The sequence below is a fragment of the Malaclemys terrapin genome, chromosome 2, assembly GCF_027887155.1.
Source record: "Malaclemys terrapin pileata isolate rMalTer1 chromosome 2, rMalTer1.hap1, whole genome shotgun sequence".
NCBI lineage: Eukaryota > Metazoa > Chordata > Testudines > Emydidae > Malaclemys > Malaclemys terrapin.
The window spans coordinates 137,809,898-137,825,250 of NC_071506.1; the positions used below are offsets into that span (position 1 = coordinate 137,809,898).

The 15,353-nt window shown below is 38.9% G+C and overlaps 1 protein-coding gene across 2 annotated transcripts in view; it reads right to left on the bottom strand.

The window, feature by feature from the left end:
* Nucleotides 1-7,505: 7,505 nt before the first annotated feature.
* The window catches only part of GFPT1 (glutamine--fructose-6-phosphate transaminase 1), a 47,446-nt gene continuing 39,598 nt past the window's right edge, over nucleotides 7,506-15,353 (bottom strand). For both annotated transcript variants that reach the window (XM_054017443.1, XM_054017444.1), the window contains 6 exons: nucleotides 14,987-15,144; nucleotides 10,872-10,986; nucleotides 10,353-10,480; nucleotides 9,383-9,550; nucleotides 8,593-8,754; nucleotides 7,506-7,660 (listed from right to left, as the gene is read on the bottom strand). In XM_054017443.1, the coding sequence (XP_053873418.1) occupies nucleotides 7,616-7,660; nucleotides 8,593-8,754; nucleotides 9,383-9,550; nucleotides 10,353-10,480; nucleotides 10,872-10,986; nucleotides 14,987-15,144 (776 nt within the window). In that variant the 3' untranslated portion in view covers nucleotides 7,506-7,615. The remainder of the gene's footprint in view (nucleotides 7,661-8,592; nucleotides 8,755-9,382; nucleotides 9,551-10,352; nucleotides 10,481-10,871; nucleotides 10,987-14,986; nucleotides 15,145-15,353) is intronic.

The following is a 15,353-nucleotide window of genomic DNA, read 5'->3' on the forward strand; positions in this document are numbered from 1 at the left end:
TGAGGGTACTCAAGACAAATCAGACTCCCGAAAGGGGTACAGTCATCTGAAAAGGTTGAGAGCCACTGCTCTAGAATATACCCTGCCCTAGCATGAGGGTGGCCTGCTCTTGGTTGTGGCTTCTAGATGTTGCAAAATCTGTAATGCAAATCACTGAGAACTACTCATACGGGTTAGTGAGCTGACAATGCTTCTAGGCTGGTGTTTGGGGGATTTGTCCATTTTAAGTCAATGGAGTTGTGTTAGGAATGAATTTGGCTCTGAGTCAAAACAGCCACTTGAAACTTATGCTCAAGCAATGATTCATTTCTTTTGACAACTGTTAGTACTTAGGGCATGCATTCACAGGCTAATGTGTGCATCGCTGCCCTCTACTAGATTCAATTGTAACTACAGCTGCTGTAAGAGACTTCCCCCTAGGCCAAGTGGCAGGACCTGAGTTTTTTCAGTCACCGTGTGATGCATATTGGCAACCATGTTTTAGATTCCAAGGCCAGAAGGAACCATTGTGATTACCCAGACTGACTCCTTGTATAACATAGGTCAGAGAACTTCCCCAACATAATTCCTAGAATGTATCTTTTAGAACAACATCCAATCTTGATTTTAAAAAGGGTTGGAGATGGAGAATCTACCACAACTCTTGGGGTAAATTGTTCCAATGATTAATTACTTGCTGTTAAACATGTATACCTTATTTCTAGTCTGAATTTGTCTCGTTTCAACTTCCAGCCCTTGGATTGCATTAGACCTCCCCCCTGTTAGACCAAAGAGCCATTATCAAATATTTGTTCCCCATAGTCTGTAATCAAGACATCCTTTAACTTCCTCTTTGTTGAGTTTAATCAAAGCATTCTCTGATCCCTCTCCAATTTATCAACATCCTTCTTGAATTGTGAGCACCAGAACAGGACACAGGATCCCAGCAATGGTCAAATAATCTCAAGCTTCCCTGAATCATGTTAGCTGAAAACAAGCCCTGAATGTGACCAAAGAGCTGATTGTCCAGCCACCCCCCAATTCTTTGTTACTCCTTCCCATGATAGTCCCCCATTCTATACATATGGCCAGGTTCTCTGTTCCTATGCTTAATGTGAGCTTTTGGATCTCTGTGCAACAGAATAATTTAAATGAAGACTTCTCTAACTGTAGCAAGTTATTGTAAGGCTGCTTAATGCACACCTGTCTGGTTACATTAGATGGCTATTATAAGGTGACAGCAAATGTAACATTCTTGCTATTCTGGTCCTGAGCGAAGTTACTATTGTGAATTAGGCATGCAAATAACCAGAGGACCAAGCAGTGTCAGTGCCATATCCGGTAGTACTTAATTGCTCAGTGTAATTGGTTAAGAGAAGGTAGTTTCCCTCATATTGACTCCTGTGCCATAGGCAGGAGAGGCAATGCTAGTAATGTATTCACGGTACTTCATAGTTGGGTAAGTGTAGTGTTTTAAATGCATAGGGAAGGCTCTGGGTTAGCTTTTCTCTGGCATAGCTGTTAAACTTTCAGTCTTAATTTGGTGCTAGGGGTACAAGCCATTCAAAGGCTGGCCTTTAAGATGATTCACAATGATATTGTGAATCAATTGCTTGTCAAAGTGGCAACCCTAAATGCTGTACATCTAACCAAGGAACAACAGTAGCTGGTGAGAGATTCAGACTCCTCTCTTTGCAGGGGGGAATACCAGAGGCCAGTAAATCACAAAAAGGCATTGGTCAAATATCTACGGGTTTGACTTGGAGGATGGAATTTCAGACTTAAACCCACAAAAGCAAGAGAGTCTAACTTACTGGGTTGTCTAGGCATTTCCTAGCAGTGAACTATCTTGATTATCCCTCAGCTGCTGTCTTATGAGAAATTACAACTAATGGCATGATCTTGGTGCTCTGTGCTGTTCTATTAGAACAAAAACCTCACAGCAGGAATGCCCCTATCCTCTGTGTGTGTGTCTATATATAATTTGATGTTCCATTCTATGCATCTGATGAAGTGGGCTGTAGCCTACGAAAGCTTATGCTCAAATAAATTTGTTAGTCTAAGGTGCCACAAGGACTCCTATCCTATTTATGTCCTTGTGTATAGGTCTGTCTCATCTTACGCTGGGGTTACGTTCCGCGGTCAGCACGTAAGGCGAAAACTGCGTATAATGTAATTTTGACTAAGTGTAATGGCAGGCGGAATCGCCCACACTACAGTTTTTAAATTTGTTTTTTTTGACCGCATAAAGTTGAATTGTCACGCTAAATGTGACAGACCTGTATTACAATAGCAAGTAGCCAACCCGCTGAAAGGTCTGACTCCATTCTTTGGAACTCTGTCACAAGATATCAGCGAGGCCAAGCGCATGGTAGGATTCAATCAGCATCAGTCACTTCTGGGGACATGAGGTTCTAGGTGGAATGGGGTATATTTTACTGCTATACCTCTGGGAACCAGTTCAGTTTCTGGGTATCTACAACTCAGGTTTTTAAATCTATATTCATTATCCATATTTGGTTAGAGTGGAAGAAATAAAAATGCTTGAACCTATCTGTAAGTGACATGGTTTAGGAGGAAGCTTTCCTAAGGGCAGGCTATTTCCAACTGGAGCACTGAGCAGGGGCAGATAGTGCTCTCTTCTGATTAAGTATGGCAATTACTACATTCATAGAAGTTACAGATGCCCTCAGGGTGAAGTTGTATTCCTTAATCAGTGATTTGAGTCTGTAAGACTCCCACTAGATCTTCAGTTATATAATGAATATTTGGGTTCAGTTAATTCTTTTTAGAGAATAATGCTCCTTCTACTAATATGCTCAGGATCTACTTAGCAATAGAAAATTTCACATGACATCTCTCCACTTAATGTTGGGCACTTCATTTTATTCAAAGGGTGAGATACAAAAAGTAAGCAAAAGACAAAACCCAAATTATAAAATACTACACACAAAATTAAAACATCTTCTGCAGACAGCATATAACAGGAAGCCAGATACAGAATGGTCCCCATAAACCAAGCCAGCTGGATATGTACATGCAAAGGAAAACAATGCTAGAAGGGAAGATATGGTAATATTTGCCACTTCAAATTTCAATTTACACACACTGAAGAAGGAAGAAAACTAAGTTAGCCTTCAATTCAGACAGATACCAATGGTTTTCTGTCAGTTTTCTCACACTGGGGAGGGATCCCATGTCTTGAGGTAAATGTCCAAAGGACCTAGCCTTTGCCATAAGCATTCACAATCCACTTTAGTGTGGCTTACTTTGTCTGTAGACCCCTTCATCTTCCATGTTGACGTCTGCCTGTGGTCTGGAGGAGGGAAGAGCTATACAAAAGAAGTACAACATCCCACACTGAAGGTATCACCAGTCCCAGGGTGTGTCTACACTGCAATCAGCACATGTAGACCTAACATTATTCAAGCTAGCTCTGCTAACAGTGAAGCTGCAGTGGCATGGGGTAGCTGCAGGGGCACACACTCCGGGTTCTGGAGGGGCTTGTATAGCCACAGCTTCACCCCTATTTTTACTTAGATCAATGCTAGCTCAGGTATGTCCTAAAAGTTCTACAGTAACACCACTGAATGCAATACACACACACACCTTTAGTCTCCCATTTGGCAGTCTAGTAACCAGGCTCCATCATGTTCCCATGACTTGCTTCTGGAACATAGGAATTTGGCTCTGATTTTTTTCCAAACATTCCTACGGATTTTGTCTCCTGTGTTTAAATATAAATTGGGTGAAGATTTTTAAAGCTGCTACTTCTCCCCCCACCCCTATGAATGGTAATTTAAAAAGTGTATCTCCGCCTTTGAGCAAACCAAGCATGTCAAAGGATATTTCATTTAACACACAGGTGCCAGAAGCATATCACCATTATTTCTAGGTGGGGGATTACATTGGAATTTAACTTACATTTGAAAAGCTGTTCAAATGTTTTTAGGACAGCCTCTTTATTGGCACATAATTTAAAGTAGACTAGAGGCCAGGTTTGTTGCCTTTGGGTCTTGCTGTTCAGTAAAAGTTGAGGCCCAAAGAATATCCCCCGATCAGAGTAACTTAGTCCACAAACACAGAAGGTGCTAGTTAGAGCATGTCCAGGGTAAGGTTTTAAGTGCCATTGTACTGGTAAATATGGCAGGGCAGCAAATGTCAGGATTTTAAACACACACAGGGCCTCCTCTTGCAGTCTTTTATGCAATACTCTAACAATAGGCAGGGCAGATTAGCAGGAGAGGGGAGACAATGGCTTAAACCTTTTCCAGTTGTCACAATGCTTCTGCTACTGTATACCCTAGTATCAATATACCTGCATCAAGTTCCAGGCATGAACTTGAATGAGACCTGCTTAGCAAATACAATAGCACTTCCACAGGGAAGAACAGAGTTCTTTGCCTGAAAAATTTTCTAGTTCTATATTTCAGTAAGTTTAAAAACACTCTGGATTTGTTAAATAATTGGTAGGCAACCTTCAATTTCTTCTCTTGAAAGAGCAGCAGTAGGAGTTATTGTTGAACTCTTTATGCACATGGATTAGGAGAAGAGTATATGCACTAAAACAAAAGTGAACATATGCTACATTTTTACTAAAAATGCTTTTCAGACAAGTTTATGCGAACAGCAAGGATGAACCTATACATTTGATTGATCTGAGGCTCAATTTTAAGGAGAGGGCTACTGTTTTTTTTTTTTAATACATTAGTTAGGATGGAACTAATGTTACTGGCTCAGTAATTTAAACATTCATTTCAGAGAGCACAAGACAGTCTAAAACTTCCAGCTAGCAGCAGGAGGATAAACTAGTCTGGGAGAGGAGATGGACAAACATTGTTTCAGCAAACTATCTAGCGACATAAGAAAATCCTGTATACAATCTCTCAGCACGCTGGCATGGCAATTGGCAAAAATGAGATGCTTTAAGGATATCATACCATAATCATTCAAAAAAAATTCTTCACAGTGAGTGTGTTCCATAAGTCTTCTTATACATTGCAATATCTGATAGTCTAGTCACATATTTCAATTTTAGCAGGCTGAGCGTTGGACCTTAATGTGGTTCCCTGGTTTACTCTCTTCCTCTGCAATTTACAGGGTTGGGGTTAATTTTGCTCAATTTCTAACTAGTGAAAAGTTTGTGTAGTAAGTCTTATAGGCTACATGCCTTAAAATTAGGATGGGTAGCCTCTATTCTTCATATCATCAAACTAAATGAGTGACTTTGCAATATTTATAAAATCTCAAGATAAAACAGCTCTGTAGAAACTACAGCTCTTTAACTTAGTATCCTATTTCTTTGGTCCTTTATATCAATGTTGCTATTTTCTTTTCATAAATAGTAAGCACTTGATGTTCTCAATCATGAATTGCTACATGGCACAAATCTATTTAAATATAACTAGCATATACTTAATATACCAGTGGAGAAGCAGCTGTCCCACTTCTACATCTGTACAAACCTAGACGAGCACTTCTAGTTAATTTTCCAAGTTGATTAGGGAAAAAGACCTCCAAATCAATTCCTCTCCAGGAAATGGATGGGTACAATAGCTTCCCCCTTTAAGGGCATCACTTACATTAGAATGTAATGTAATGTCCCCTTGACTTCAGCCCTTCCAAGTTAAACTGCTTGAACGGCAGCTCCCTCCCTTTTAAAAATGAAACTAACATAAGCTGAGGCAAGTCACATCAGAAGGAAGGTTCAGGTTAAACTTGCTTTAGCTAAGATGTAGTGCTGGGCTAAACAAAAAATGTTGCTTGTTTGTAAATCATTGTGGGGAAGTCTCACTTGTCAGTTCAGGCTGAGGTGTCTAATGAAATTAGCATCTATTGTAATTAGCAAATACTGTAGGAATTAAATTGCTACATTTACTACTTCATTCCTAAATACAAATTAATAGCTCAGCACAAATCATGGCCCACATACAATGCATTAATAACTGTACTCGATTTTTCTTTAAATGACAAACTTAAGTTCAGGTCATTATTGGTTTAGTTGAACATATGCTTCCAGCTCTTGCTAAGATGGTATAACTAAGCAGCGAACAGATCTATGAATAAGATACAAAAATGCAGGAAGCTTATATTATTTACTTCAGTTCATATCAATTTAAAGAATGACAAATAACATTGCTAAAGCTACGGTCTTTTGAACCTGTGTGAGTAATTGTCTCCTGAGTCCACCTGGATTATGCAATTCAGCACTCGGCTCTCTGAGTGAGTATGTTGTAGTCAAGTTCTTACCCTAGCGTTGGACAGTCCCTCTGGTAAAGCAGACTTCTACAAGGTCAAAATATTACATTTTGTGAAGAAAAAAATCCCTAAATATTGCAAGTGACCTTCATGTTCCACTAATAAGCTACTGGCTTCACTTTACATCCTACAGTACTATGTTCTTTTATATGCCTTGTGTGTATCTCTGGCTGTTTACTTCAAACCCACCACTGACCATATAAAATTGAGACTTTTGTTGAAGTTCAAGGTACCTTTGTTATTTAACATCTTCTGCAAGTTACTTAAAATATTGTTTGTAGTCTTGTGAATGAAGCTTTAATTTTTCTGGTCTAATTCTCAAACCCAAACCATATATGCCACTGAAACTATTTGCTGTCACTCACACTAAGTAACAGCAGCCTGAGCTGCAGAAATGAAAGCCACGCATTTGTTCCCTGCAACTCTCCTGGCCAACAGTCAATTTCCTTGATGGACTGACATCTTTGTTGAGGGACATGGTCATGTGTACACATGGAATGGAGTAAGCAGGGAGGTGTGTGAAATATACAAGGATCCTGTTCTTAGTGCAAGTTTCTTGTATATGTTCCAAATCATGCTTTCCAACAGCAGCAGCACAATAAACCCAGAACCTACATTGGGATTCTCTTTAGTGTTGCAGTGCGCATGTGGGAGCACTAGATTTCTCCTTCTTTTCCCCCCCCCAAAAACAAGGGGATGATATTGTTTGCAAATATTACAAGCTGGGCCTTTGAACGTTCCTTCTATTTTGGTAAACTATCCAATACTGGGTCAGATGCTGCTCTCACTTCCATGTTAGAATGAGCTGCGACAACTCCATAGTTATGTTGTCTAACAGCAGGATTGTCAGTTGCTAGGCATTTGGCATAGACCAGATCCTTTCTAATTTTAGGCTCGCTAACCAAATTACATAAAAGGATTTAAGGAGAGATTCTGATTAGTCACTGGATTTCCCTTTATGTAAACAGGGCCGAATTTGACCTAATCTCTTCTAAACCATCATGTCTGAATCTCTGTAGACGCATTCATGGCCTAATACAGTTCTAATTTCAGTGTCCGACATTGGCACGTACCTTCACTAGTGGAGGCACTGCAGATACTTTAGTCAATTGCATTATCTCAGTTATACCTAAATTCTCATTAAATTGCCCCCCAAACTGCTTCCTTTAAAAGATTACCAAGTCTCCTAGTGAACACCTTTCAACAAAACAAAGCTATTGACATGACATATGGAATCAATTTGACAATCACTAATGTAACAATTATGGTGATTTTATACACAAACTATTTAATTTAGGGGACTTTAAAATCAAGGTATTTTGGTACCCAAAAAGTCTCTCCATTTACTTCCCCATACTCCTAAGATTCAGATGCACTTTTACTCTACAGTTACAGATTTGGCCAGATTTCTTGGAAAATCAACCTGTAAAAAGAAAAAGAATAATGGAATTTTTGTAAGCAAGACCACACATGCCACTTCAGGTAAGACAATATTAAAGTTACTAGCATCTGTTAAAAGGCTTTTGTCCAAACAAGCAAAAAATGTGTCATGAAAAAAATTTCATATTAGTTGCAGTTTTCAAAACTGCTCTTGCAAGGCCTCTCCTGCACCTATGTAGCACAGGCTCAAACTATTAGTGTTTTGTAAAATATTTACTCCAGCGAGGTTTAAGATGCTTATTTTAAGAGGTGTAAACTGAGGCATAAAGGGTAGGAGTTGATCACGGATACACAGTCTCCCTTTTAAAGAAGGGAGAAGACAAAAGTTACTGCAGGGAACTATTCAGTCTCCCTTAGTTTAAAATAATTTTACAATTTTAGCATGAAAAGGTAATCAGTGTAACCATATTACCAGTAAAAACAAACCCCTGTACTGAATGTTGGACTTGCATAGTACATATGTCATGTAAGTTCATTGTTAAGTCTGAGAACTTGTGGCAGTTTCAAAGAAAAGTGCTATAAAACGTGACTATTTTTCAAACATTCTTTACTAGGGTTTGCAAGTAGGAAATAGTAGTTCAGCCAAGAGAATTGTTGTAAATAAATCAAAATACAGGAAACTTCTCTGATCTAGCACAAGTGGCAATTTAAGCTTAATTTTCTGCACCCAGGGAGCTTGTCTACACAAGACTTTGTCAATTTACATCCTGGCTTCTCACAAACAGTGCTCTAGCCTGCCACACATTAAGGAGCTGTGTGGATGGACTCTGATTTATAATGTGCTATTAGATTAAAGGTGCTAGTAAATTCAAAGAACTGTATAGGGTTCTGTTCAGTATAATAGATCTACTATAAGTCCTTTTGGAGAGAATATAGACAATAAAGGAAGGTATTTAAAGGTAGTATAGTACTTACATCATATCCTCTGAGAACTGCAAGATGGAAAGCCAGAAGCTGTAAAGGGATGACACTCAAGATTCCTTGCAGACAGTCCACGGAATGAGGAACTTTGATTGTCCTCTTATTATTATTAATTGTCTCTGTGTCTTCCTTATCACAAATCACTACCGGTCGCCCCTGGAAGAAAGAGAAGTGTCAACAGGCAGAGTTAGATACACAATACTCCAGAAAGGTTGTCTGATAGGGCCCTTACTTGCTTCTGTTGAAATCCCTGGCAAAACTCCCACTGATCTCAAGAAGGGCAGGAACCTTTCACTTAAAAATAAACAAGGCAAGTGAGAATAGCAATAGTATTTTACATTTGCCATGTTGCTTTTTTGAAAAGACTTTGAACCTAACCTGCATTTTCCTTAGAGAGAACCATTTCATTTTAAAAAATTACAGCAGTCTTCTTCACAAAAAATGATGCATTATCTTGTTTTGGAATTTCAAGATAAACCTCTTTAAACCAATAAGCCATACGCTAGACTATTACCTTTTAGGTATCTTGTCGAAAACTGACACTTAAAAGCCCCAACAGACTATTTACTTCAGAGTGCAATTTTTAGGTATGGGCTCTAACTGGCCCAAGACTACTGAGTAGTCATTTGATGGTAATAAAGTTGTTACTGCTGGACTTGAACTGGCATTCTAAAATCCCACAAAGGAACCGTAAAACTGCTTACAGTAGACTTAGCAATGAAGGGAACAATTTAAACTTCTAGACATGGGATGATGCCATTCACATCCATCTCCAATTACTCACCTGCCGCGCTATAACCTGCTGGAGAGCATTCTGGCACTTAGTATACGTATGGTCCCTTGTGATGATCATGATAACAGGCATCAACTTGTCTACCAGGGCGAGGGGACCATGCTTCAGCTCACCAGCCATTATGCCTTCTGAGTGCATGTATGTGATTTCTTTTATTTTCTAGAGAGGAAGAAGGATATCCCTGTTAATCAAACTACACTTTGGCCCTTGTTCAGTACACTGAGCAAGTATAGGGAGGTGTTGATGCATCATCATAGGAAGAAACTAGCTCTAAAGCTACCTCCACATTCCAGGGGAAGGGTGATTTAACTAAATTGTTTATTGGTGAACTCTGGGCCAGCCTGTTGTCTGCATAAGTCAGCTAAAGCAGGCTGGAAACCTGGATCTGGGTCAAGTGGCTCAGAAGAGAGGCCATCAGCCCTCCTGGATTCTATACCCACAGCTGCCCTTGCCCCTAAGTCTCTCTTTAAACCCTATCTGTAAAACGGATAATACCGACCTTCCTTCCCAGGAGCACTACGGCTTAATGTTTGTATTAGGGCTTGAAAAGGTCAGACTCTGTGTAAGTGTGAGAAGAGGAAATATTAAGTGTCAATAGTAGCAGCACATAACTCCTGCTGAAGACAGGGCCAGATCTTCAGTGGGCACTGTAGGGTGCATGCTGGTCAGTTTTGAAAATCTGGCCCCGATTACATGGGTACTGAGCACTCTTGAAAGACAATCCCTCAGTCATTAAAGGAACTCACCCAATGGCAAAGCTTTAGTGCAGTAACACAGTGATTGGAAAAGTAAAAGTCCATCCAGCATTAATGGAGGGCAATGAGGTTTAATAATGTCAACAACCCATGTTTAAAGCTCATACAATCCTCAGATCCAAGTTAAGTGCCAGTGGGTGTGCATTTATCATCCAGATCTACCCAAGGCAGTTCAGAGGGGTTTTAAAGGAAGAGAAACTCCTTACCAAAGCTCCCTCGAGACACGTAGCGTAGTGATAGCCACGTCCCATAATCAAGACCGACTTCTGATGGTAAAGCTCTGTTGCCAGTTTCTGGATCTCATCATCCATGCTCAGCACTTCTTTAATCAAGTCTAATTAGTTAGGAAGAGGCAAAGGGTTAATCCAAAATACAAACTAAAGAGACAGACACACACATTTACTCAGTACCAGGAGCAAACAAACTTGTTTGCCTTCCTCTAATATTAACTGCAACTTTACAGTGGGGATTTAGTGATCCTGATTTTTTTCCCCCCGGCACCAAAGCCCCTTTACATTGTTCTGCCGATGAATTCTTCTGAATGAGAATCAGGTCCAAAGTTCACACTGAAATGTGGATATACCAGCTATCTTCATCTTGCCATAATGCCCTATTTTTCAGTGGAACTTAATCTCTTGGTAGAGGGCTTGCACAAGATCTATGCAGTATTTAATTTCACTCCGCAAGAACAGTGTAAATGCAATATTAAGAAAGATGCTTCATACCTGGTAGGACCTTGAGACCATGCATGATTTCTTTGCGTCTTTCTTGCATAGAAATCCTATCATCACACATCATGAGGGCAAACATCACCAGAGAAACAAACTGGCTAGTGTAGGCCTAAAGAGGAGAGACAAATAAATATCTTATATGCTTCTAAACATGATGGCATTACTTGATGGACTATGATTGTGAGGATTAAACAGCCAGTCTATACAGAGTCTGAACACATATAGAACCTCATATGCCCAAGTATCACAAATTTAATACTTAGCTAGCTTGTATAAATGCATGATCCTGGAAATACAGATGTCAGAGTACCCTGCACTCGTCAAAAGAATGATGGCTGGGGGTTTAAAGGAATTAGGTGCCTGTTTAAGAACTGAATTTCAGTGGCACCTTTGAAAATCCCAACCAGCGTATATGGTAAGGTCCATTTACACGGTCAGTGTCATAAAAGGAACGTAACATGAGTGAGAATCAAGTCCAAGGCTTTGGGATCATTTTTAATCGCTAAGATTTAAAAAGTATCGTAAAGATGCCATATTGCAAACAATGGCTTTGTGAAATTAATGTAGCCTGGGCAACAGCTGGAGACCACCACAATTAAGACAGCACTGCTCTAGGGCTGTAATGCCATCAGCGGCTAAAGGGAGAAAACACCATTTTGTGGCTTAAATGTATAGTTTTTAATGGGCACATTAACTGGTTCAGGAGTTAACTTTTTCTTTTTAAAGGTTCCCTTAAAATCAAAGACTGGTTTGAAACTGTTCTGTTTTTATCATGAAAGTCACTTCAAGCTATAAAAATGAACCTTTTATCCTTTATTAAGTAAGGAAACAAGCAACTGAAACATGCAAGACATCTCTTCAAATTGTGCAACAATTTCATTCCTAACTGCCTTAGCTAACACACACACACACATTTAGTGTTCAAGAATAGTGCAAAGTAAATTGTTTGCTATTATCTCATGGCATGTTAAGTGGAAGATTTGATATCACATAATGAGAGAATTTACTTTTTATTGCACTTATTGAATAAAGGCTGATACAATTAGAGTCAATGGCAAAAATCCCATTGAGTTCAGCTGGACCAGGATGAAAGTTGGAGGTGTAACTAGTACTATCAGGCCCTCCATCTCTAGGGTAATAAATTCTGATACAGCCATTAAAAGAAGAAAAGATTAACAAAAAGGTTAAAATGACAACAGCTAAACATCAGCTTTTTTTCCTAGAAATTTTTTTGGATTATTGACCTGAGAGTTTAATCGAGATATTTCAATCCAAAGAGTTTGACTAACATACATTTTCCCTTGTCTGGCCTTTGTAGATAGTAGCGAACAATCTCACCTTGCAATTTTTAACTGACTTCTTATAAAACAAGAATTAAAGAGGAGGCCTGCTCAACTAAAATGGTCATAAGGTAAATATTTAACTGCACAGAATGAGCCCGGGAACTGCAGATTGAGCTTTTACACCTTTCTTAGGCTGCATAATAAAGTAAAACCCAACATTTTACAAATAAACGATAACTTTCATTTCTGGCTGCAAAGCAAACCAGGAATTAAAATTAACAGGTGAACTCACAGGTTGTAGCTAAATTTTCAAATGAAAGTAATTATCTTTAAACAAGCTTCTGCTTCAATAGTGTAAAACATTGCTCTTTCAAGGCTTAATCTGTAAAGTGCTTTGAAATCCTTGAAAGGTGCAAAAAACAAACAAACAAAAAAAATCAATGGGTTTGCCTGTGTTGACATTTTTTTGCTATTCAGGCATTCTATTACTAGCAGAATCAAGAAATGTATTTAACTATCTAAAGTTTGTACAAAGAAAAAAGTTTTGTAACTATGCATCCATCATCATTTATGGAAAACAAGTTTATCAACTAATTTGCTGCCGAAGTTATAAAACTTTGCTGCATGACTAAAGTTTTTTAAATCTAAGACTCTAGCACCGTTGTACTTGGTAGTATACAGTTGAAGGTTAAAGTTGCTCTTTTGTATTAACTGGTACAGTTAACAGTACTTGGATTTTTTCTGTCACCAGCAAAGGCTGCCTTTTGGATTCTTATGTTCTCAAATTGGATTTTCTGAGCAATGTCTTCTACAGCTGATCATTAGTTATCAATCTATGTTGAAACTGCAGCACATACAGGTAAGTCTCTGCATCACTAGAAAGAAAATACGTTTTCAGTGACCTACAAACGGTACAGTGTTGGCAATGCCAAAAAAGTCTATGGACAAATAGCTCACACGAGTTTTTGCAGGAGTCATGAATTTTCCATGATCAAATTCCCCAGTGAACTGTTAAACTCAACTGTGGTTTTTGGCTGAATTTATGTAGCAGATTGAAATCTGCTTTGATTTAGTTAAGTTTAAGAGAGATGATGTCAAAGTGCAGAAGCACTTTATCAAGCAAATGCAGCAAAGCAAGTATTTTACACTGTACCTTGGTCAACTATATCAGTCAGGGCAACTAAACCCCATAGTTAGGAGACAGCTTTTTTTTTTTTTTAAGTGCATAGCTATTTACTAAAATTACTACCTTTTTAGTATGCCGTTAAGTGAAGCTACTTCCTTTCATCGGAATAATTCAGACATTTAATCCCCTCTTTTGTGACCTGCACCACAGATGGAGCACCCGGGGCAAACTATGAGAGAAATGTTGGAAAATTGCCCTAACAAAAAACAGAAAAACTTTCAAAACATTTTCTGCCAACCAGCTCTGGAAACTAACCTGAGATAGCAGTTTGTGGGATAAATAAGCCTGCTCCTCCTTGTCCACCAGTTAGAGGAAGCCTCCTTCATTTTCTCATACATGTTTCTCTTATTCAGCCCCAGTGAGAGATTGGGGCAGATATTGTATGAACATGAAGGTGATGTAGTGGCATAGTTATAGCTTGTACAACAACCACAGAGAAGAGGAAGAGTAGAGGTGTAAATTGTCTACCAAGGGCTAAGACCACTGCCTTCAGTGTGAATTATGCAGGCACATTGTCTGCACAATTCTATTCTGCAGCAAGCTCCTCTTTCCTTGTAATATCTATCACACAGCATTTGGGTTAAATGAGAAGGGTCTGAAAACATGGAGTTTAAGGGGGGCCCTCAAATTTGGAACTTGTTAGTCCACCACAGCCCCAGCCTGATAAATTACACCATGCTGTAAAGTTTGATTTACACCTCTTGCTTCATGGAAGAGTCCCTGAAGAGGCAGCTGGAAAGTCTTAACTGCAGGAGGGATTGGAGGAACTATTAAGTGGACCACAGTAAGATTTTAATGTTAACAGGACTGATTCTCCTTTCACTTCTACAGGTGTAACTTCATCAACTTGCATGATTACTCCAGATTTATAGCAGAATCTGGATTGTGAATTGTACATGTGCCAAGAGCCACTAAATTAGCACATTTTAAACAAGTTGAAATAAAAATAGGGTTCCCCCAGCTGTTTATTTTTTATAGAAAAAGTTAGTCTCTTTAAATACGAACAGACTTGGAAGGAAAAGTGAGATGGTGGTTAGCCACCCAAGTAGTAACAAGGTGTCCCACGATTTCCTTCTGTTAAAACTCCGATTCCCTTAAAAATGTATCCCAGCAGTCTGCAACCCTGCTACTCCGTGACAGACTCATCCATCTTAAATGCACAATAGATATGTTGTTTTGGGCAATGTAAAATCTTTGTCCGTGTATATAATCAGATTTACTGTTGTGTACTGAGCAATTTTAGCTATTTTATTTTTAATTCCTTTGACTCATGTACTAAGAGTGAAACAGTTTAAAATAAAATGCCTTATTATTCTTTAAATAGTTTTTTCTTATCTACATATCCTTGGATCAAAGAATGAATTTGCTTTGTTCCCTGACTTAAAGACTATTCCATCATAAACTACTACAGACTTCCATTGAGCCACAGAATGTTTAGTCTTAATCAGTTTGTACCAACACAACGGGGTTGTGTTTTTTTTTTTTTGTATGTGCAGAAGCTGGCTAATACATAAACTGCTAAAAATCTCACACTGTGAAGTACCATGCAGTTTAAATATGGTTAAAGAGCTTCAGTTAGAATAAAAAGCACAGTCAACTATACTTTAAATGAATGCGAGAACTATCTATTTGGTATTCACCTTTGTGCTAGCCACACCAATCTCTGGTCCTGCGTTGATATGGACACCGCAGTCGGTCTCCCTGGATATGGAACTGCCCACGGTATTAGTTATTCCTACAGTGAGGGCTCCCCTTTCCTTACAGTATCGAAGACCCATCAAAGTATCTGCTGTCTCGCCTGCAAAGATTAATTTACATGGTCACAATTTAAGTTCAGTTATAGGCAAGATCATTGCAAGCCGTATTACTACTCTGTGCTGGAGGACACAAAGTCAAATAGGTCAGCGGAAGTTTCAGGATGATACTGTAGTTTGCAATTACCCAATGCTTTGAGTGCCATTAGTTTTTAGTGTAATGGAAAGTGTTCAGCAGGAATGGTAAATGTCT